Below are 22,757 nucleotides of genomic sequence, written 5' to 3'. Positions count from 1 at the left end.
AGCGGGTGTTTTCACAGGAATGGCCATTTCTCTCACTAGACACTTCAAAAAAACAAAATAAAAATCTATATTCAGAAGACCTTCTCATCATACAAACTACAAAGCCAGCGAGGTTGTCACTTGAAACTCAGATAAGGTTAAGCTGTGCTGATCACTTGACTGATTCTCCTTCCAAAAAGTGCTTAAACAAAATTTCACATCGTTTTCAAATAACTTGTTGCCTGATGACTGTTTATGTCACCAGCTCTAAGGCTCCAGATGACTGGAGTCTTTGTGATTCAGAAAGCTAAAATCTCCCCAGGTATTTTCTTTCCACATTTTTTAATCTGCTTGAATGAGATGGGAGTGATAAGGCTTTTTTAAAGAAGCACATAAAATCTCAAACCATCAAGAAATATGAGATTCCACATTACAAATCTTTTAGCTTCCCATTTCAATTCATTAATTTTATAAATGGGAAGAAAGATAATGGACGGTGCCTGGGGAACTGAAAAGCAGCTCTTCTGCCAAGTGCTACCAGCTAGTTGATAATTAGACACTTGAATAGCTGCACTGAAAAAAAAACACATTCTTGCCTTATACTACACAAAACGTTCTCACTACCCTGTTACCACTTGCACACTGATAACTAAGTTAGCCCTGGAACACGTCACATAACCCTCTGACCACACACCTGACTGTTAATATCCAGAACATTTCACTTAAACCTCTGTAAAGGCCTATACCTATTAGGGACTGATCAGGGACTGATTAGGGACTTTTGTTAGAAGCTAGGTGAGGTATGAAACCCAACATGTAGTAAAGAGAATCTGTTTTTTCACCTACAAACCACTTTGACACAGAGACACATTAAGCAGAGTTGCTAAGTCAGGGTGAAGAAGAAAGCAGGAGTTACTACAAAGCACTTTGCAGTCTCACCAGTGCTGCAGAAAGCTATGTTTTCACTTTCCTCAGCAAAAAGCAACCACAACAACTAAACCAAAAGGCACAATTCTGTCTGTTTTGCCCACAGAATAACTGTTCTGTAACACAAGGAACAAGACACACATTTATATGCTGCACGTTACCACAGCAGTTGTTTGCTCCAGACCTCTGCTGTTCATTGATGGGATTTTCAACACATCAGGTTAGAAGGTTCCTCACTGTGGGCTTCTGCAAGAACTCATTCAGGCCTCAACTCTCATTTGATAAAAGAGTTGCCCAGAGTGTTTCTCTGGAGATTTCCTTTGCTTTTCTTCAATGATATAGTACAACTATATTATATACAATCACATTTCTCAAGCTTCTTGGACTCTCCAGAATTCTGAGACTATGACACTGACTGAACAGATTTATGGCTATGTTCGTTTTTTGTTTCAAAGCTCTTATTTTCATTTTTTTTCTTCTAGATGATAGTAACTTCATCAGCTCCTCAGGATTCTAAGCTTAGCCCAGAATGAAGCTAACTAAACTTACTGAAGTAAAAACAAGCTAAGCCAAATATGCACTTGAAGTGGACAATTGTAACACCAACCAAATATACTGTATCTTGAAACAGTCTCAATCTTTCTATAAACAGCAAATATTAGCAGGAACACCAAATTCTTTCCAATCCAAAGAATAATGCACACAGAGACTAAAGCCTAGAAGTTTTTTTGATGTGCATGTCCTTGCCAAAATGTCATTTCACAGACCCCACCATAAGGCTCTTACCTCAAAGAGTTAGAGACTATTAGAGCATCTTAAAGCAACACAGGAATCCACTTTTTCAACAGTGGTAACTTCTAAGCCCTGTCACATACCTCACTTGGTGTCTTTATATGCTTCTAGGAACCATAGAAGAGACATTTACCTGAGGATCATCTAGTTGAAAAATATACTTCATCTCTATCCAGTTAAGTTAATTTCCTTGCCTCTCAACTTTTATCAATGAGATGAGGAAATTCCCTGCACTCAGTCTCCCATCTCTTACCTGGATCACAAACAGATAATTTCTATTATAAAAAACTTGCCACTGTCACTTTAATAAGACTTCCTTCTGCTTAAATGTATTTTCTGTCAAACAGAGAAGTAGGATTTAGTGCAGAAATACAAAAGGAGTACTGAAATGTGCCTTTAGAAAGTGTAGCATGACAATTTATATAACCATTTTTCTTCCCAAGGAAATCTCAAGTGCATGAACAATATAAGCTGCAGAGAAGAGCGTCTGCAATCATTGATGTAAAAGGACTTGCAGGATCATACATTTATTTAGCAAAAGAAAACATACAATGAAATGTAAGAAGTTACCTCCACAGACGTACAAAGTCATAGCACTAAATCTGATTTTATGTGAATTATGTAACAACATAGCCCTAACATAAAGTACGGAGGTGATCTAGAGTTACAGCAAAGTTATATTTAAGGCAATACACACTTCAAATACCTATACAGTTGCTTCTAAGTAAAAATCATTACAGAAGACTATTAGAGACAGAAGAGAAATTTGGCCAAGATACAAAATCTTTTCTCTACTGCAAGTCCAGCAACTTAGTAAGTAGGCATCCACAGCAGCATCTTGACCCTAATACAAATCTGGGCCAAATTCTGCCCTTACAAACACATGTAGAACTCAGCCAGTGAGAAAAGCCTGATTCCAGAAAATGGCTCAACTCAGTCTACTATGCTTCTCATATGCTTCTCAGTCAGCTATGCTTCTCATCCTATCAAGAACGTAATGAAAGTGTAGTCAAAATTCTTACCAGTGTTCCATACCTCACACATAACTTTATAATACATGCTCAGAAATCCACATACACAACAAAGGAAAGAGAATGGATACAAGGCAGACAAAACATTTGGCCATTTCTATGTACAGTACCAGCAACTTTGAAATATAAAGTAGGAGCACCTTTAACATAACCTTTAGTAGCACCTTTAATATCAGCTACCTACACACACATAGATGTTTGGTTGAAAACAACTGTAAAAAGTACCAACTTAGCAACAGTAACACAAATGCATTTATACAAACAAATCTGAGAGAGCTGCCCAAAAAGCTATCCAAATGTTTTCAAGTCAACGTAAGTAAAAGCAAATTTCAAGTTGCGAGAACAAAGACAAAAGAGAAATCTATACTGAAGACATAAAAAAGTCATTCTTCCTTCAAGCAATAATAAGCAGTAGACTTTGTGCTGGCTGCAAAATCAAAAAGAGGTACTCAGAAAGCTCAAGAAAAGAAGTCATTATCCAGGGTGTGCTGCATGAACTCCCACATGCCATTGAATGACCTCAGTGAACAGCGAATCAGAATACTAGCATAATCTTTCCTATTACCCCAAACAAGCAGGAGAATTTATGTACAGACTTCCTCTGCACTGTTGCTGTCCAACTACTTCATCATTACAGAAAGTTGTTGCTACTATTTATTGTATGTAGTTGCAGTCAACTTGCTTGCCTTTTTGTTTTTTTAATACTTTTTTCACCAAATAATAAGCCCTTCAAGATATAAACACTCCAAGAAAGTTCTGAGACTTACCTGTCCACAAGGAGCATTTTGCAAGGATATGGTAAATGCTCCAGATGTACGGCTCTTGGCTAGAATATACTGGCAGGTAGCTTGGAAAGTGTATTTGCGCCCATCAAAGGTCATGAAATGAGTGTCTCCTGAAACCGAGCATTCAGCTGACAAACACAATAAATTATGCATTTAAGTATGTAGTAAAGACAGTGTACTCTCAACAGGTATTACTGCTGTAGGGTTTATACACTATGATAATATTCTATAATTTATGACATTGTATTCGTATTACAACCAGGTACTAGAACCCAATTAAAGAGCTGAACCTTATCTTTGTTTTTGTACTGGAGTTTGTACCTGATGCCAGGCCAGGATATCTAAACAGCCCTTCCCGTAAAAAGAAGCAATAATATGTGTCATCCTTACATTGCGGGTGTTTGATTTGTGGCTCTTAAGGCTCATTTTCAGAAACATTAAGCACTCCCACTGTTAACTGATAAGCCAGCAATACTGAGTAAAAAAGATTAAACTTGCCGTAATTATGTCAAGTGAGGGTTGCAGTGGAAAATTTGGTTGAGGAAAATAAATGAGCAGGTAGTGTCATCTACCAGAGACATTATGGTGATGTATGGGAAAACACATTACTGCACTACGTTAAAAGGCAGATGCCTGCTGTTTAGACCATTTTAACATTTAATCTACTGAGTCTGTAGATGCATTTACATGTAGATGGAAATAAAATGCAAATTATGTGCTGAAAGATCACATTAAGATCTCAAAGTAATATTTTACCTGAAGTAAGAATTCAGTCATCAAAAAATTAAGTATGCAAGGCTTTCACATACCTGGGCATGTAAGATTTGTACAGACCCACTTTCCTCCAATGCAGGTGCTGAAATCAAACAAAAAGTTTCATACTTTTATTTTTTGAATTACATATGGCTGTCCTTCAATTGTTCTTCCTGGATTCCTTCTCTATGAAATGAGAACCAAGTGTCTTGCATATTACAAAAGGGTACAACAGAGATATCACAGTCATTAGAATGCCTGCAAGCTGTGGCAAGAACTTGTCATGAAGACACAATCAAGTGAAATTTCATCCATGCATAAAGTAACATTTTGATTTCTTTTTAGCTCCTTAATAACCATTAAAAAAGTTGAGCAATAAAACTGAGAAGAATAAACACAAGCAATCTGAATCCTATGACTTAAAATTAGAACTCTCGTGGAAAAAAAAGCTGTGCATCTGCAAGTTCATCCATTTTAAGGTGATCCAGCAAAAGGCACTTTCTCTTCCTACAGATTTTTCTTTCAAATGTATAAAACTAACTTAAAAATTCTCAAAACATCGGCTTAGTGTCACGCTTACGTTAGGCTCTTTATGTCCAACTGAAATAGGCCTTGAAGAAGTTGTCTCTTATGACAATGAAAGGATGAAGCCCACAGCATAAAAAGCAAAACTACTCACCAGTTATTACATTCCTCATAAACCACCGAACCCATTTCAAAGAAACTCCCATGGTAGTCACAAGGACAGTCCATAGGTTTGACACACAATTCATTTTCATAAATTAAGCCTAGAATAAATAAAATAACAAGAAAAAAAGAGAAATATGCATACAAATGACTGACAGAACACTACTAAATAAATTCAAGAACAACACAGATAGTCTTGTATGATAATACAATCTAGGCTAATAGTAATTTTCACCCCAAAAAAGTGCATTTGAATTATATTAAATAAATATATTACATGGACCAAGACACTAAATTGCCTGAGATACACTAAACATAGTATGAATAATAAATACTTAATACTAGGTGAGAGGGGGAGGAAACCACAAACACTAAAAAAAACCAAACCCAAATACACAAGCCACACTTCTTTGAGTACCTTTGGCTTATTTTTTAACACATTTACAAATCTTTGCCATTTTAAGGTACTCTTTGGTCCTTATTTTACTGAAACAGGTTTTTGCTTTGGTATTTTCTGGTTGGTTTATTATTTTGTTATTAGAGAACCAGAAGCTAAAAGGCTTTAAAACCCACAAAAGGTAAAATGATCAATAAATAATAAAGATTATTAAACTCATAAATAATCAGGGTACATATAAGAGGCGTGACTTGAAGATCCATGGCATAATTATATATAAGAGAGGATAGAGAAAGTTATGTACCCAAGAAAAGCCAGTAACTAGAGAAAAACTGGACATTGACACCTATTGTGGTGATGAGGGTAAAGTTTTGTTGTAGGCCACACTGTAAATACATTACTAGCCAGAATCATACAACAGTGTAAGAAGCTCAGTATGAAAACCTGTTTCTGGCCACATGAATGAATTTTACTTATGGTATAGTTTTGAGCTCTCCTAAGCTCTGTAACCTTGCAGGCAGTCTTCAGGAAAAAAACGCAGAAAAAAATCATCAAGCAAACAAAACAAACAAACAAACAAAAACTGAACCCAATCCACCAAAATAATTCTCCCTCTCCTCAAAAACCAAGCAGCAGCCACCACAATCAGGAGGATGGTTGTCCTGTAACAAGAGGGCAAACACTACTTTTCATTCAAATTGTGGATCTGTGCAGCTAGAATGTGGATCTGTGCTGAAACCTATTGCCACTTGTTAGAAGGAGCAAAGGGCTGTTGTCTATAAGGAAAATAAGGTCATTCATCCACACACCGTTGGCACTTTGTTTATAAAGAGCTCCTGGAAATGCTTTAATCTAGTTAGGCTGTATAGAGACATAAGCTTGGGGAAGAACAACCTCAAAGTTATATGGAATTAAATAATATGTATTTGAGAAGTAAAACTTACCATCTGGACAGTAGCATCCATCAACACAGGGAAGCTCACTGTTAATACACTGAGATTGCTGGTGGCATGAAACAGGGCAGCAGTTGATGCATTCATTGTAGGTCAAGGGTTCAGCACAGGTAATGACTAAAAAATAGGAACAAGTAGAGCAAAGTTATTGTTTTAATGCCTCAGGGCTTAAATAGATTGCAAATGTTTCTTTCAGGTATTTACTTTTTGGCAAGTCGATTGAGTATCTGTTGTCTAGAAAAATGGTTTTCATAACACACACACTCACAGAATTGATACATATTTCTATATATTCATATTTGGTCCAAAGGTGCTTTAAGAAGGAATAATCTTAAATTACACCAATGGAAACTCAGAAATTTTCTCACAGCAGAGCTATTCAGATACTCAGACCATCACAGTCAGAACATTCATTAACAGAGATTTTTGGAAGTATATGGGAAATCTGTCCTAGATAACAAAGCAGTTTTGGTCCTGTGTTACAGACAGGTGAAAAAATTAGATGAACTTTTTCAAACTTACTTCATGTGACTTATACAATGAAGATTTATGGAAGTGCAATTTAAATTTATTTTTAACACTCATGATGCACATTTTACATATCAGAAAGCCATGAAGATTTGGACAACATGTGAAAGAGTACCTCTACGAAAATAAAAATGGTTAATCATCTTTAAAAATATCCGATTTAGTAAGAAGGCTCTTAATTCACGTTGTACTTAGCTCAGTTAAGTACTTTAAATACATTCAGTATTTATATTCAATATATTATATATATTATATATATTCGGTAAACAAATTATACATATGAAAGAAAAATCCCGTCACATTTATGTAGCCTTGAAGTGAGTTTCATTCACTCAACAGTTTCTTTAAGAGCTATGTGAATTCAAAAGAGGAGGAAGGACAATAAAATAAAACTTTGAAGTGCATCCTTTTCAAAATACAGCTAAGAAACAGCATTTCCAAGTACAAAAGCATCTACGTACCACACTGCTCAAAGTGCACACGCCATCCATGAAGTGGCTTTCCTGCTTGGGCACATGCTCTGGCGTACTCAGTTAGTGCTCGACACCAAGTTGCATTATCAGCTGCTGACCTTACGCAAATAAAAATTGACTGATTATTTTCTACCTACATTCAGACACGCAATCATAACCTCATGAATGCTCCTGCATCGCTTACAACCATGTTGTCTGAACCTACTTTAAAATTGTACTGTGCTACTGGGCTAGGTTAAAAGTCTTTTAATAGATTAGACATTCTGCCACATTTGAAGAGAGACCTTCAGTATGAATATCAATATATTTGAGACCTGACGTTAATTTCTTGAATAAATCCATGAAAGACAGACTATAACAGACCTCAATAAAGGTCTTGAGTTTTACAAAAGGACTAACACCCTGCAGAAAACTCACAGGAAAGTGTAAGATTTCCATCAGTGGGTCACCGTGGTACTGTAAATGGAAGTTAACTTCTGTCCTGCCTGTTAATTTAACTAGTCTAAATTGCTTGGACAAGGAGCATAGCAGGTTGTGACATGTTAGCATAAGTTCAAATAGTAATCAAATTCCTCTTTACAATGGATTACCATATGGCTTGCAGATGCCAAACTGACCTTTTCACTGTTACATTTCATTATAGTAATCCTATACCAATACTAAGGATGTTGCACACTCAGAATCAACACTGATGCCATATTCATGGGAGATACACTAACAAATTCTGAAAATATCACAGCCTGATTTTGGTCACCCTTGTACTAAAGAAAATAGGAACAACTCCACAGTGCTCCACTGCAGTAAAACTAGAACAAGTGAGCAAAGACAAAATAATAAGATAATGTTAGATAGAAACAAATATAGACAAAAAGATACAAATCAGTTCTGTTAACATTTACAATTCATTCTCATGATAAAAAGGACTTTCTTTTGTAATAGCTTTGGTATTACCTGAAAGCATTCACTTACATGCAAAGATCATTTGTGCAGCTTGCCATAAAAGAAAGAGGACTCACATAGTCATGACATTGTTTGAATGGGGGATGTAACAGGATATTACACAGAGCATATGTCCTCTGAAATGAAAGAGACAACTGTTGTGAAGAGAAGCTTTTAAAAAGTAAACATAAGCTGAATATAATAGAATACTATGGGAAATCAGAACAGACATCTGTGACTAGGAATCACTTGCTTCTCACCAACTAGAAGCAGTGTCTTGCAATATACTGCTCTACGTGCCAGAGTACCCATAACACTGAATCTTTGATCCGAGGTCATACCAGTGACAGTAAAACATTCCTTCCCCAAGGGAAATACAACTAAGCCAAAATAACCTGAAAAAGCTCTTCCTTTTAATTACATTACACAGTAAAACACAACAGAAATAAACAATGCTTGTCATCAGCTTCAGTTTCAAAGCATATAATTTAAGGGTTATATCCTGAAAATACTACTTAGAAGGAAAAATTACTTCAGTGTTATGGACAAAAGTAACAAAAATTAATTTTTAAACACTGACAAATTACCTCTGCTCTCATTCTAGTACGGCCTCCCTGATTCTTTCTATGCTTCCTAAGGGATGGAATGGGGACTAGTTCTATAACACTACCCTATTTTAAAACTTTTCACTCATTTAGCTCCAGATTCAAACACTTTTGCTATATAGATAATATTTGAAAAGATCAAGAAATACAGAAGAAAAGATGGGGAGGGACAGGATGAGACAACAAGAGAAGATCTGCTGCAGCAATCATTTTAATTCATCTCTCCAAAGAGCTTTGAATATGTCCAGAGCTTGAATATTTCCAATATTGAATATTTCAAAGCATTAAGCCAAATTCCTGCTATAATTAGAATTACCAACTGTTGTAATAATGTTTTTGTGTTGATCCAAACCTGTAGAGATTCATGGGTTTGTGTCAGGCACGGTGGCTCATTGAGAAGAGATTTATCCCAGCTGGGTGTTCCTTGTGGAGGATTTTCCTGCCAACTCTCTACAAATTCAGTTACATCATCTGTCAGTTTTCCTAAACAAAACACACACATACAGTCACATGGTGGCTTGGAAGAACAACAACGTTTCTACAGGATTTCTTGGGAAACATCTCAATAATCAAAACACATTAAGAAGAGAACACCCAACCCTTCCTACTACTAAATGAATCAGCTGAAATCAATACAGTACTTCCAAGAACCAAAAAAATGCTTTTAAAAGGAACTACAGAAGGGGCTTTAGAATAGCAGAAGGCAGCTTACTCGGGCAATTTGGCAAGGAAGGGCTTAAGGGAGGAGGGCTTCCCTTAGTCCATCAATTGTAGAAAGGAAAGAAAAGCTTTAATAAACTGTATATGCATAGGTGTGTGCCTCTGTTTTATGAGAAACTCCCAACAGAGGGTGTAAAACCCAAGAAAGAAGAGGCGTTCACGGGTCACTGCAACAGTTCAAAATGATTGTCTGCATTAGCCAAGTAGGGTGTGAATCTTTCACATAAGTAGAAATGTCCATGCTAGAGTGAAACTAGCTAATTTTTATTACTATTATCCATCATGGACAAGTGGTAACACTGATTACTGTTTGGATTACCCACAAATGCATGTCTTGCCATGTCTTTATGGCAACTGCTCCCCAAGATAACTGCACAAAGCTGATATGCAGTGTACTGACTTGTGCTGCAATCACAGCTTAATGTGACTGAGACACTCTGAGAAAGGTGAGAGGATGGAGGAAACTCTCTGGGGCAACGAGCTACTGCTCTCGGTATTAATCTAAGCAATTTGATTTAGTGAGCAAAGGATTCATTGTGGGTAATGACTATTAACAGTACAGGGCTGATGCTTTCTGAGACTCAGTGGCATGCACAAACAAAAGAGGAAAACTACCACATCTACGCTGAGCTTTGGAGTAGTACTCTACAGAAATACCCTAATGCTAAAGGGAAACAAAGAGCTAAACAGCCCAAAGCAATGATCTCCAGAAGTTTTTATAGCCTAACTTGAAATACCTTTCAAGGGACCTGGTTTTTTTCAACTGTTTATTTTATTGAGGTCTTCACTCAGTATTTACTGAAAGCCAAGAATCTTGGAAGTGTCTGAATGATCCTTAATAACAAAGGATCACTAGTCAATTCTGAGTGTTATCACAAATGAGATGCCAGATCAAACTGGATTCAACAGTTTTCATTTATTTGACTTACTAATTATTGATTTATTTAAAATAGCAATATCTCAGGCTTCCACAGGCTGAAAAATTGCTAAGAGAACAGCAAACATTTAAAACCAGATTTTACCTCTCAGGTCCCAGGAAACTGAAGCACAAATGCCATTGCAGGTAATTGAGCAAGACAGACTTTTTAAAATGTTCCTCCCCAGAGCCCCAACTGTATTGAAACTGGTTCTCTTCACTAACAGTGTCATCTACCAAAAGTATTTCCACAACATATTTTCCATTTCAGAAGTTGCTCATCTTAAATTCAATTAGCATCATAATTAAACACTAAGCAAAGTAACATTTATTTCACTTGAACCACACACACACACACACACACATATTATACAACAGGAAGCATCTTAAATACCCACCATAACTAGTTTCAAGATCATCCTGCAGAATAGCATTATTGTTTCCACACAGTCCGTGCGTTTTGCCCAGGTACTCTGGTGCCATTTTGATATACACTGCAGATATACCATCCCATGCCAGAGTAAAGGCATACTGGTGCCTGACTAGGAAGTATCCAGCCAGTTTCTGGATGTGTAAGTTTCCAATAATATAAGGTAATTTTACTCTGAAATTACACAGAATCAAAAATAACATTACGTTAGAAAGTATAACCATTAAAAATAAACTACTTGCTGATGTAATGACTTCCTCGTGCATCTGAAAATTCCTTATGTAAATGTATACTAACTCCACTAAACCAAATAAAGTTGCAAATATCACCAAAAATCAAAGTATGAATGTCAATGGTCATATATATTATACTTCTTAATACTATATACCACCAATTTAGGGATCCCCTTCCTCAGACTGTACTCTGTAGATGGGGAAGAATTATTGCATCTGTGGTATGGACACTTTTTCAAGCTACCAACAAATAAGTTTACATCTCTGCTATCAAAATGTTACCATGACATTAATTTTAATGTAACTAGAGCATCAGAAACATAACTGGAATTACCCAAAGCCTTTATAGGTGACTTCACTGCTGATCTTTATCTGTTCATCTCCAGAAAAGAATAAACTAATTGACCTTTTGCAGGAATAAGGAGAAGAATGGCATTCAGGATCATTATTCACCTGCAAAATAAAAACACTAGTGTCAAAGTCAAGGTTTTAATCACATTCTTTGTAATCCACATGTCACACAACTAATACCCCCAATCCCACACTCAGCAGTGAACAAGTAGTTTGGTCCTACTCTAGCACAAAAAACTGAATGGTGTTTCCGTAGCCATGGTCTTTTCACAGCTTTGTGCAAACAAAGCTGTGCATACATCAGTTTTATTTTGGTTGCATGTATTTTGTGCTGTGGTAACTGATAGCCCACATCATGTTAGAATTTACATCTAGATTACATTCTACAACCCCATACCATCATCTCAAGTGATTTTTAATATCTTAAAATTAATACATCATTAGCATGTTCAACAACATTTAAAAGGAATGTACAAGTATGGTTCCCTACCTGTATAGAAAAGCTCTGCTCATCTACTTCAGCATGTCTCACAAGCACATATGTAGATTTCCCAGAAAAATAATAATAGAGTCCATCAAAAGTTTCAAAATTATACTGGCCCCATGTTCTGCATATATGATCTCTTTCAGCACCTGTGTTATACACTAACAAAGGGAGAGTCACTTTAGACATAGCAATGGGTTTTTCTTTTTTTTATTTACTCTCTAGCTGATAAAGGTAGTATACGTGGCGTGCTGTGAAATATTATCACTTAAAAGAAAGGGAGGGAAAAATGCTAGAGCACAAAGGAACCTTTAGGCAGAGGGTAGTCATTCTTGTAGCTGTGGGAACCCAAGTACAATCACAGAATTCCAGTTAGTTTTCTCTTTTTACACACCTGTCTGGCATCTCGGTCCAGTTGCGTTGAATCGACTGCAGTTGCACAGCTCTCTGTAGACACACTCACCTCCATTAAAACATGTAATTGAATCTGAGTGGAAAAAACCAAGGCATGTTAAAAACAAATGATGACAATTTTCTTTCTTAAGACACAGTGCTTTCACCAAAGCTAAAATTCACTACATGAACGACAGGAGATGCTGCCTTAGGATTAAAAGGTCCTGGAGAAGCCAACTGGCCTTCACAAAAAGGAAACAAACTGTGAAAGCTTCACCTCAACACATGCAGCCGGTTTAGCAAATATATTACACATGTAGAGAAGCCAAATGAAAATGACTGTTACATCTGTTAGTCTGATATGTGTGATGGTTCAGACTTGGCTCCCTGCCAAATGCCCAACCCCCCAGTAGCAGCCCCTCTCTTCCCCCCTTTCTACTTCCCCCAGGGCAAAGGAAAAAAACTATGCAAATTGAAGAACCCGAAAACCAAGCTAGTTATATAAAAAAATTATATTTTATGTATATTACAGCTAAGATGCTATGTACACAGCAAACGGGAATCCAAACACCCCCCAAAGGGATAGGGAAAGGGGAAAAAGGGACAAAAAGAAATAAAAAGGGACACCGAATAGATATGCGCAATCAAACCCAAGAACTAGTAAAATAACTAGTAAAACAAATCTCACCACATCCCTTAGAAAAAAAACAGGATTGACACACACACGGCCAGCACTCCCCAAGCCTCCACGTGGCAGGCCAGTGGATGCTGCAGGTCTCAGCCTTAGATAAGCGAGACCAACGCAGGGACCCACTGTTCCCGAACTTCAGCGGAAGAGAAGAGGAACGAAGGCCGCTCCTCCCTTCTTATTTATACCACGATTTATGTAAAAATCGTATGGAATACTGGGAACACTGCCCCTTCCTTGGTTACAAACTGGTAACCAGGGAAGGCCTAGATTAAAACCACCACAACATGTTTTCAGTCCCCTAAGCAACGAATAGATGAAGTGAAAAAATACTGCACAACAAAAAAGCACTGTGCCTATATCCTTCCTTATACTAGTAACCTATGGGTAAGCTCTGCTAGGATGAGAGCAAATACAAAACATTAGAAATACAAATGTTCAGATCCCAGTTGTATATCTTTCACCTGTCTATCCTCCTTCCATCTCACAGCTTCTAACTATACCAACCACAAACACCTTCCATAAAGACACAGATCCCTGCCTTGCAATGATAGGTTTGAGCTTGGGGCAGAGAAGTGCTGGGTTTTTTATTTTTCCTGCAAAGATCCCCATCAAAATATGACAAAACTAGTTTTCACAGTCCAAGGAAAGATGTGCATAAGCAGAAACAAAGTTTCTCGCTACTAAATTCAAACTTTGTGCCTAAATCTTCTTTTAACAATTGTGATCTATTCACTTATTTTGCTAATATTTGTTCTTATAAAGTTTATTTAGGAAAGGATTTGAACTTTAATAATTGTCTTTTATGCAATTATATATATTTTTTACTCTAGAACACAAACTGAGATTTCATTTGTTGCAGACAAGTTGCTCAGAAGAAACTGTTTCAGGAAGGGACAAACTAAAGACTCAGTCTTCTTTTTTTATTTATCACCATTCTTGAAAAACAATCATAGAACCATAGAATGGTTTGGGTTAGAAGGGACCTTTAAGATCATCTATTCCAATCCCCTTGCCATGGGCAGGCACACCCTGCACTAGATCAGGTCAGTCAAAGCCCCATCCAGCCCAGCCTTGAACACTTCCAGGGATGGGGCATCCACATCTTCCCTGGGCAACCTGCTCCACTGCACCACCATCCTCACAGTAAAAATTTCATCCTAATATCTAATTTAAACCTCCTCTCTTCCAATTTCAAGACATTATCATTACACCATGTTAAATACTACAGTGTTAAAATGAGGAAGAGTTCAAGAGTATTACAGTGAAACATAATTAAAGAAAATGTGTTCACTATTAAAGCCATGTGATTTTACAAAGTACTATCTTCAGTTACAAGTTTACAAAACCCTTACAAAGTTCCAACAAAATTTGGCAGTACATTTTATTAGTGCTATTTCCATTTGAAATTACCTTATAAATACTAATTAGTTATTTGAAGACTTTGAAAATATCCAAACGATTAATTTTGATACCTTTGTTTTCAACATGCACTTCATATATACATCCAAAAGAAAAAAAAACCACCATCAAAAGAATAGAGGTCATGCTGAAAAGAACAAAGTAGGTACACAAAGTAAAAGGCAATGCTCCTTTCCCCTCCTGGTGAGCCAGAGTTCAATAAAAACTAATGCAAGCAGCACGTAGAAAGGTCCCTACTTACTCTGACTGAGCCATCTCATTTACATACTCACAGTGAGCAATCTTGTCAATAATGCAAAAGCCTTGTTCCTCTTGTCAAGAGAGGCAGACATTCTGCTCTTTCATCTTGAGCATTGTGAGACTTGTGTAACCAGAGCTCAGGTCTCTGTTCTTTGCTTCTCTAAAATTCTGCCCTACTGCCTGTCCCGTTACAATAATGTGCAATTAGGCTGCAAGTCATGTTCCTCTTGGCTGTAGAGGAAGTTAGCCCCCTTTTGATGTTTCAGGTTGAATGATTCCCCTCTAAATGTGGCTCAGGTAACCTGCTTCAAGCCATGTTTATTCAGCTTGTGAACACAGTCAGTTGGCCTGGGGGCCCTTGCTGTCACCAGGAAAGATCTCCCTGGCTCTCTTTTAGAGAGAAAGGGAGTTAATCAAATCTGAATTGAAGGTGAAATGACTCAATGATTAGTGTTTTCTTCTTTACAAAGTTCCCTTCTGTGTACGTAAAATTCTAAGAAAATATGATAATCATAGTTCTTATATTTGTTTATATCCCTTTTTACATCACTGTTAACTGTGTTTCCTTACACTGCACAGAAGAGCTGTGTGTGCAAATATTAGTTATCCTTAAGCATGTACTGAGGAAAGCAGCATAGTTTCAGATCACGTTCAATTCTCCTACTACTGCAAATGAAGTGGCCTCCTTTAATCATACAACTCCACTCAATTAACATAGAAATACTTCCTAGGATATCTGGAACAAATTCTGATCTTTGTCATTAAAGGAATATAAGCTCCCTAAATAAGCTAACCCATATGACCATGTCAAATGCAAAAGTTTATGGAAAATTTATGTCATGTCTGCCCCAGAGATGTGAAAAACATTTTAATAGTTGCAGAAAAGGAAAAAAAAACATCAAGACTAAGTGAAAACCAGAATTACAAAAAGTTATGGAAGAATATCGTGTCTTTCATTTACCTGAAAGTGACACCTACTAAAAAGTTCTTGGCTCCTCTTTCCCCTTTGACATTATGCCAGTTGAGTGCATTGGGTTGGAATCTGAAACTGAAAACTGGTGAGACTTTTCTAGGAGAAAATGGTAGACCTAAGTAACATGATTTGACTCACACAGGTAATTATGGGATTGCTAACCCATTGCCACTACAACCTGAAGAATATGACCACTGCAGTCATGAAGCTACTCCTCCCAAATTCGCTCTTTATTGAGCAGGTTGAAGACTTGGGATCACCTCCTAACACATGGCTGAATTCTTCCCTGTTCTCATAGCTTAAACATTCTAACCATCTGATAATTACTGAATAGGTTGAAATCCCACACAATATGCTGATAGGGCTATTTTAGACCCTTGTGTGCATGAACCTGCTTTTCAGTTCATCCCCCTTTTAAATTCTTCAGTGTCAGGCAGTAAGAGCCTTGAGGCCAGTGCTGCCACTCTAGAAAGAGTAGCAGGGCCTTAACTCATTACTTATCACAGCCTTTGAAGAAGTGTGACTGTAATCCAGGCTGTTTGAACTTCACTGTAAGGGTTTCTGGAGATCAGTGTCCACCTTCCCATAAGCAACTACTGCTTATGTTCTCTGAAGAGACATGCTTTAGAAGCATCAAGATAACTGTTCAAATCTTCATCAAAATATACATTTATTTTGAAAGATTATTATAAATACATATTTTGCATCTATGATATTGTGCACACAGTTTACTTTGCTTTCTTGGATTACTTCTTCTCTAATGAGTACTTAAGATCTCTTTAATTTATTTCAGCTGCAAATGAACTCAATGTCCTGGCTTGCTTATTCGTGATATATTCTTCTGATCTAATGTCTATTAAGAATAAAACAAGTACAGCTCAAAGTAATTTACACCGTGTGAAGCCCTTCAGCATGAAGTGAGATACAGTCACTAAAGAACCACTCTCAACCCTCAGATCACAAAGACCTAACTGCAAAGCAAGCATGTTTATGTATTCCACACAAAAGTTAAGATACTAAATCAGAGACATCTCTTGCACTTTTATTCAAGAACACAACTGACTATTGAGATGACCATGCACATCAACTTTGAAATAGATGATTTTTCTTTAACCAACATGTGAATATAGATGCTCCAACTCAGTTTTAACCTCACTGTAATACACCACTATCACCAGTACACCTAACTCTTGAAGAGTTGTGGCTCAGGGGGACCTTCCTATAGGTTATTTTTCTGTAAAACATTAAGTACTTCCTAGTGTTGAAATTCAGTATTTTGTTACTGTTTAAGACATGGCATGCAACAAAAATTGTTTAATGCAATGCAATAGCGACAGGTTTCCTCTCAGGATATCCATTACTAGATTAACTTGGACAGAAGAGTTTAAGTATGAAAGATTAATTTAGAGATCTGAAAGTGATAAAGTTTTACTTAAGCAGGGTAAATACAAGTCCAACCTGTGACCTCAGTTCTTATGATTGTGTCTATACACTGACTTTGACTCAAACAGTTTTAGAGCCCCAGAAAGTCATTTACAGAAATAGACAGATATAATATTTTTCAGGATTCTTTCAAAAATGACACATTTTAAAAGCAAGTGTAGAAGGGAGGTCTGTCTGAAGGTAAAGTACTAAAATGATCAATTAATTAGAAACTACATTTTATTCTGAAATGGAAAAGTGAAAAAGAAAAGTGGATCAGGAAAAGAATTTGCAGGAAGCTTACATTAGACCTAGAGTCACATATTAAAAAAAGAGTAAACTTATGCTTAACATGGAATATTTAAATTTTTGCTGTCAATACTCTTGAAATTTTATATTTTGTAACTCTGCATAATTTCCAGCGGACACTTTCTCTAGGTGCAATCTTTCAGGGAGAGCTTCCTGCTGCCTTAACTGTGGAGAAGTAACACTGCAAGTATTTCTTGCATTATCTTTTGCTTCAACTTCATGGTCTTTGAAAGTATCTGCCTGCAATAGCAGGCAGATGGCACATGCTTCCACGGGATGCAATACAGCCATGGGCCACGCTAGGATGTAAGATTTTCTTCTTTGGGATTCTGAGGTGAATGAGTAGGATGCAATTTTAATCCTTCAATTCCAAGAGCCTTCCAATTAGCTGCAGATGTTCTGCTCTGATGCATCTCTTCAAATCAGTCTTCAAGCACACATTGTAAGGGACAAGTATCTTCTATAGCAACAGTGACTCACGCCTGCTACAGCATTTCAACTCAAGAAGATTTGAAGTGTTTAACATTTAATATATTAACATATAATTCTCAGCAGTAGTTTGAATACTTCCACAAATAATTTGTTTTGCCTGCCCCAGGTTCTTTATATGCTTGTATATTAGCTCTGCAGTTTTCTGTTTAGGGGTGGTTTTTTTTGTTTGTTTTTGGGTTTTTTGGTGGTTTTTTATTGTTTTTTAATTTTTTAATTTTGCATGAAAAACAGATTTGTGCTGAAAAAAGTTAAAAGTTTAACAGCTATGTAAACTGTGTGTTAGCTTTGTCAATTGTTATGATAAACATTTTAAATGCCATGCTCCCTAGGTAGAAGAAATTAACACAAGACTTTATCTCTTGGCATTTGCTTGTGCTGTACCAACTTTGTCTAACTGAGAGATAAGACTTGACCTCGCTTTCTGAATTGCTTTTAGTTGACTAATACAACACAAAGGTAAAGAGATCTTTTGCACAGGTCCTGTACTCATTCCGCATAAAACATGTTGGTTTATCTTCACAGAGCTACTGAAAGCAAGAAAAAATACTTTTGCAACAAGAATTTCCTGTGATTCTAACGAACATGGATTTCATCCTACTATAGTTTTATAATTATTTCAAAGATTATCTTCTTAGAGACATTACTAAACTAGAGAGAGCAGGTGACAGCCTACCTTACTGGTTTGGTTTGAGGTTTTCTGGTTTGTTTCTTGTTCTGCTTTTTGGTGTTTGGTGAGGGGTTTTTAACAAAAAAGCTTTAGTATTTCATATATCCTAAAATGGGTACAAATCCCAGCCCATGGGCAGATTTATAGCCACTTGCATCTCTTCATATTGGAGAGGCCAAAATGAAACTATTTTTCTAAGTATTTGGAGCATGATACCTAAACTCTTGTATGAAGCAGATCAGGTTATTCTTTTGTTTTGTTTTTCAATATGTCTTTCACACACAGACAACAATGGATTCCATTTCCCACACAGAGTTTGCTGGGATTTAAAAAGGAAACTTCCAGGTCTGGGTATTACACTCTTTAAAAAGTTTAATAAGACTAATTTTACTTGCCTTCAAGTATGGGCAATCATTAATAACTTTCAAATCTTCTCTTCAACAACACTGTCTTTCCAAAGCAAGTACATCAGAAATGGAAAATTCACATATTATGTAATATTTATGACTCATAGAAGTATGAGTTAGAAAGAAAACAAAGAGGTTGCACTATTACATCTGCAGAGAGCAGTGAAACTTATTTTTTGCCATTGTAACTTCATTCTCCTTTAGAAGCTTAGATGTCATGAGTTAGCATGAGAAATTTTCCACCCATTTCACTCTCCCTCGTTCTAAATCTTTTGTCCCCTTTCTTACATATTAGGCCTATTTAAGGGGCAATAAACTTGCACAAAAACACTTGGAAGAGTTTTTTAATAGAACTCTTGCAAAAGGTTTATGTACATGTGTTTTATTTCACACTTGAACAGTAACAATATATCTTAAAAGTTCCTCCCTCCCCAGCTGGTTGCTCTGAAGCAAAAAATGAAATCCACTAGTCCCATTAAGGGAGTTTTGACTAGAAAAAAAAATAAACCAAGGGAAACAAACAGTTATTATGGCAACAAATTTCTCAGCAGGATTTGCTTATCTTCTCTTTGTAAGCTGATTCAGTTTGAAAAAAATGAAATCGTAAGTCCTTCTTGGTCAGTAAGTCAGTGCAACCCTCAAAAAGAGAGGGAGTTTTACAAGTATAGAGTGCTATATTTGTAAAGCAAATTTATCGTACACAATATATATGATTTTTTTCATATATTGGAGAGAGGTTCATAGGTAATAGTTCTTATTTGAGCAATATTATGTTTCTCTAAACTCTTGCACTATTCCTCCACACTTCTCAAAAGCCTCTGAAAACACTGTATATTAAAGACATTACAAGGTTTTGGAGACGACACAACTCTAATCACAACTGATGAGTCCATTCCACACCTCTTGCCTTTTGTGCTATAAAGCTACAGAGTGCAAATCCACACTATTCACTATCAGGTAGGTCCCACATCCAGTGCAATCCATCAGGTTAACTGAAGAGACACTAGAGGTTTTGCATCACTAACTGAAATTACTATGAATTATTTTGCCTCGTACTTCTCCTTTGTACAGAACAAGTGTGACATGGACCTTTCTGTAAAGTTGACACTTTAAAAGAATATTTACCCTTCAGCAAAGATATTTTAAACCTGTTCACTTCCCTTGTGAAAATAAAATGAAGCAAAAAACCAACACACACATTCTTCAAGAAAATACCCACCCCTGCGAGCTGCTGGCTAAAGTACCCCATCGTGCTAATCCATAGATTATAAACACAAAGAACATCCATAGATCACGTCAGCAAACACACAGCAAACAAAAAGCCTCCAAGCACAGGACAGGCTAGGCACATCATAGCACCTAGTAGCAATCCACCTATTTAGGAATATCACTACAGGAGCAGATTTCCCTAGTAAAAGCTTTTTATTAGAAAAACTGCAGTTAAAGACAGTCTTTCAAATGATCAAACCAGAATCAGGTGTAAACTTAAAGCTACCTTAAACACCCCAACAAATTGTCCCACTCTTGTGGATCTTAGAGGTCAATCAAAGCAGAGTCCCTTTACCACAAAGACCTGTATTAATTATTTTAGGGTTTTTTCTTTTAAAAAAATAATTAAATTATGCAGAAAATAAAGTTCAAGAGATTTCATGTGGAAACATAAATAACTTACTGGATGGTCCACATTTCAGACTGTGAAGTCTCCTGTTCCGAGATAAGGACATGGTAGTAGATGAGGTGTTATAAATTGCCATTCCAGACTCCTTTCAGAAAGAACAAATAAATCAGCAGCTATAACCAGACATTTAAAAATGTCTTCAGAGTCTATCAGTACCTTTTTTACTAAGCTCATTGCTTCATACTGGCTCACTACAACATTAGCAAAAAAATCCATTGTAAATTAAAAAGTACAGTCACTCGAGTGCAGTAGTTCTTTTTTCTTTTTCCAGCCTCCTAAACATATTTCTTTCTGAAGATTCCTGCTCAGTAGGCTAACACAGAAGGAAACAAAGAGTCTATTAGTAATTCTTGAATTCTTATGGGGAGAACCTCAATCTATGAGCATTTGCTTTTACTGGTGGTTCATTTCATTACCTGTTTGCAATTATGAGACATTTTTTTCTTTGCTGAGCTTTTCCCAGAAAGAGAAGGAAGAAAGCAGAAAGAAAGACAACTCCTCTCTAGAGCCACTAACAAGGACAACAAAGCAAACTTTCCTTTTCCCACCCTCAAACAAGGGAGCAGGAACCACACACCCTAATTACATTTCAGCAACGTGCCATGAGTGATATAGTCGAGTTGCCAAGATAAACCACATCCAAAAACCCGAGTGCTGAGCTGTCGTGATCTGATACTGCCAGCTCGCTTACTTTTACTGAGAAGCAAAAAGGCTCCCACAAAGCAATTGTTGCTGGATGAGCCAGACCAGACCTCAGCTTTCCCTCGAGCAAGGATGCTTCATACAACAAACAGCTTTCTGAAAGAGCTGAAGCTGTAGATACAACCATATAGTCTTCACTCACCACTTAAACACTTTAAACCCCAAGTTTTCTTTCATTCATAAGTGACACTTCTCGTGGCTGGGATAAAATACACGTTTGAGGACAAGTCTCTAAGAATTACAGAGGGTAGAACAGCCACCAGATATATCAATGGTATCACAGTAACGTGCAGACATATTCAAGTAAGATTTGAGAAGCACATTATCCTGATAACAACCAGCATGCCCATCCCTCGACCCGGTGCCATCTGCCCCCTCAGAAAGTTCTCGCTGGGAAACCTGCCACCAGCTATGGCCACGAGCGACGGCACCGCATCACCACATCAGCCCTGGTCGCATCGGGGTCGATGCTCTCCTCACGGGGCTCCTGAGGGAAGCTGCACATCCCAGCTGCACATCCCAGTCCCTCCGAGGAGGTGCCGCAGCTCCCGGCCCCGTCGAGCCCGCCCGCCGCTCCATCACAGCGCCCTGCTCTGCCCCCATACCTGCATGGCCGCGGCGAGGCCCTCTCCCGTCCGAGGTCCCCCGGCGCTGTCTCGGCTGCGGGCAGAGAACAAGGCAGAGCTGGTTCGGCCCGGCCCTCCCGCCGCGCATCACCGCGGCGGGGAAGGAGCCCCGCCGTGCCCCGGTCGGCTCTTACCTGCGGAGCGGCACATCCCCGTCGGCAGGGAGCTGCGCCCAGGCGCCAAACGGAGACAAGGCTGGAGGGCAAAGGTGGCAGGTTAGCGATGGCCAGGACTGCCCTGTCCGCTCTCCCATCCCCGCGCCCTACCCGGCAGGAGCTCACCCGACGGCAGCCAGGCGCACAGCAGCGCCCCGAGCAGGAGCCGGGTCTCCATGCGGGAAGGCTGGAGAGCAGCTGCGGCTTCCCGCGGAGCTCCGGCCGCTACCTGCGCCTTGGGCTCATCCCGCCCTCACGGGCGGGGCGGACTGGGAGTTTATCAGCCGCCCGCCCTCCACCCCCTGGCCCTGCCCTTCCCCAGCGCCCACCCCGGACACCGCCCCTCGCTGTACAGCCCCGGGCCGGCTCTGCATCCCTGCTGCCCAGCGGCCCTGCTATCTCTTCTCCCTTCTCCTGCCCGCCCTTACCGCCGCCGACCTCACCGCCTCCTCGAGTTTATTTACACTTTTCCGCCCTTCTGGGCTTCTCTGCCAGGGGAGGTTTTGGTTCGATATTAGGAAGAATTTTTTACAGAGAGAGTAATCAGTCATTGGAATGGGCTGCCCAGGGAGGTGATGGATTCACTAGATGAGACTCGAT

General features: G+C 38.2%; 1 protein-coding gene across 1 annotated transcript in view; it reads right to left on the bottom strand.

Annotated features, from left to right (window-relative positions):
- Window positions 1–20,720, bottom strand: part of LOC114068370 (otogelin-like) — a gene marked incomplete at its 3' end in the record, with an annotated part of 58,249 nt that extends 37,529 nt beyond the window's left edge. The window contains exons 1-12 of the mRNA XM_027904385.1: window positions 20,669–20,720; window positions 12,378–12,470; window positions 11,990–12,144; window positions 11,483–11,601; window positions 10,884–11,089; window positions 9,202–9,332; window positions 8,275–8,381; window positions 7,294–7,403; window positions 6,296–6,421; window positions 4,947–5,055; window positions 4,324–4,370; window positions 3,497–3,642 (exon numbers count right to left, since the gene is read on the bottom strand). Of these exons, the coding sequence (XP_027760186.1) occupies window positions 3,497–3,642; window positions 4,324–4,370; window positions 4,947–5,055; window positions 6,296–6,421; window positions 7,294–7,403; window positions 8,275–8,381; window positions 9,202–9,332; window positions 10,884–11,089; window positions 11,483–11,601; window positions 11,990–12,144; window positions 12,378–12,470; window positions 20,669–20,720 (1,401 nt within the window). The remainder of the gene's footprint in view (window positions 1–3,496; window positions 3,643–4,323; window positions 4,371–4,946; window positions 5,056–6,295; window positions 6,422–7,293; window positions 7,404–8,274; window positions 8,382–9,201; window positions 9,333–10,883; window positions 11,090–11,482; window positions 11,602–11,989; window positions 12,145–12,377; window positions 12,471–20,668) is intronic.
- Window positions 20,721–22,757: the final 2,037 nt, after the last annotated feature.

This window comes from Empidonax traillii, unplaced genomic scaffold (assembly GCF_003031625.1).
Source record: "Empidonax traillii isolate 1590-97213 ecotype Southwest subspecies unplaced genomic scaffold, ASM303162v1 scaffold1050:size236492, whole genome shotgun sequence".
NCBI classification, from domain to species: Eukaryota; Metazoa; Chordata; class Aves; order Passeriformes; family Tyrannidae; genus Empidonax; species Empidonax traillii.
This window is presented reverse-complemented; position numbering and strand designations above follow the sequence as displayed.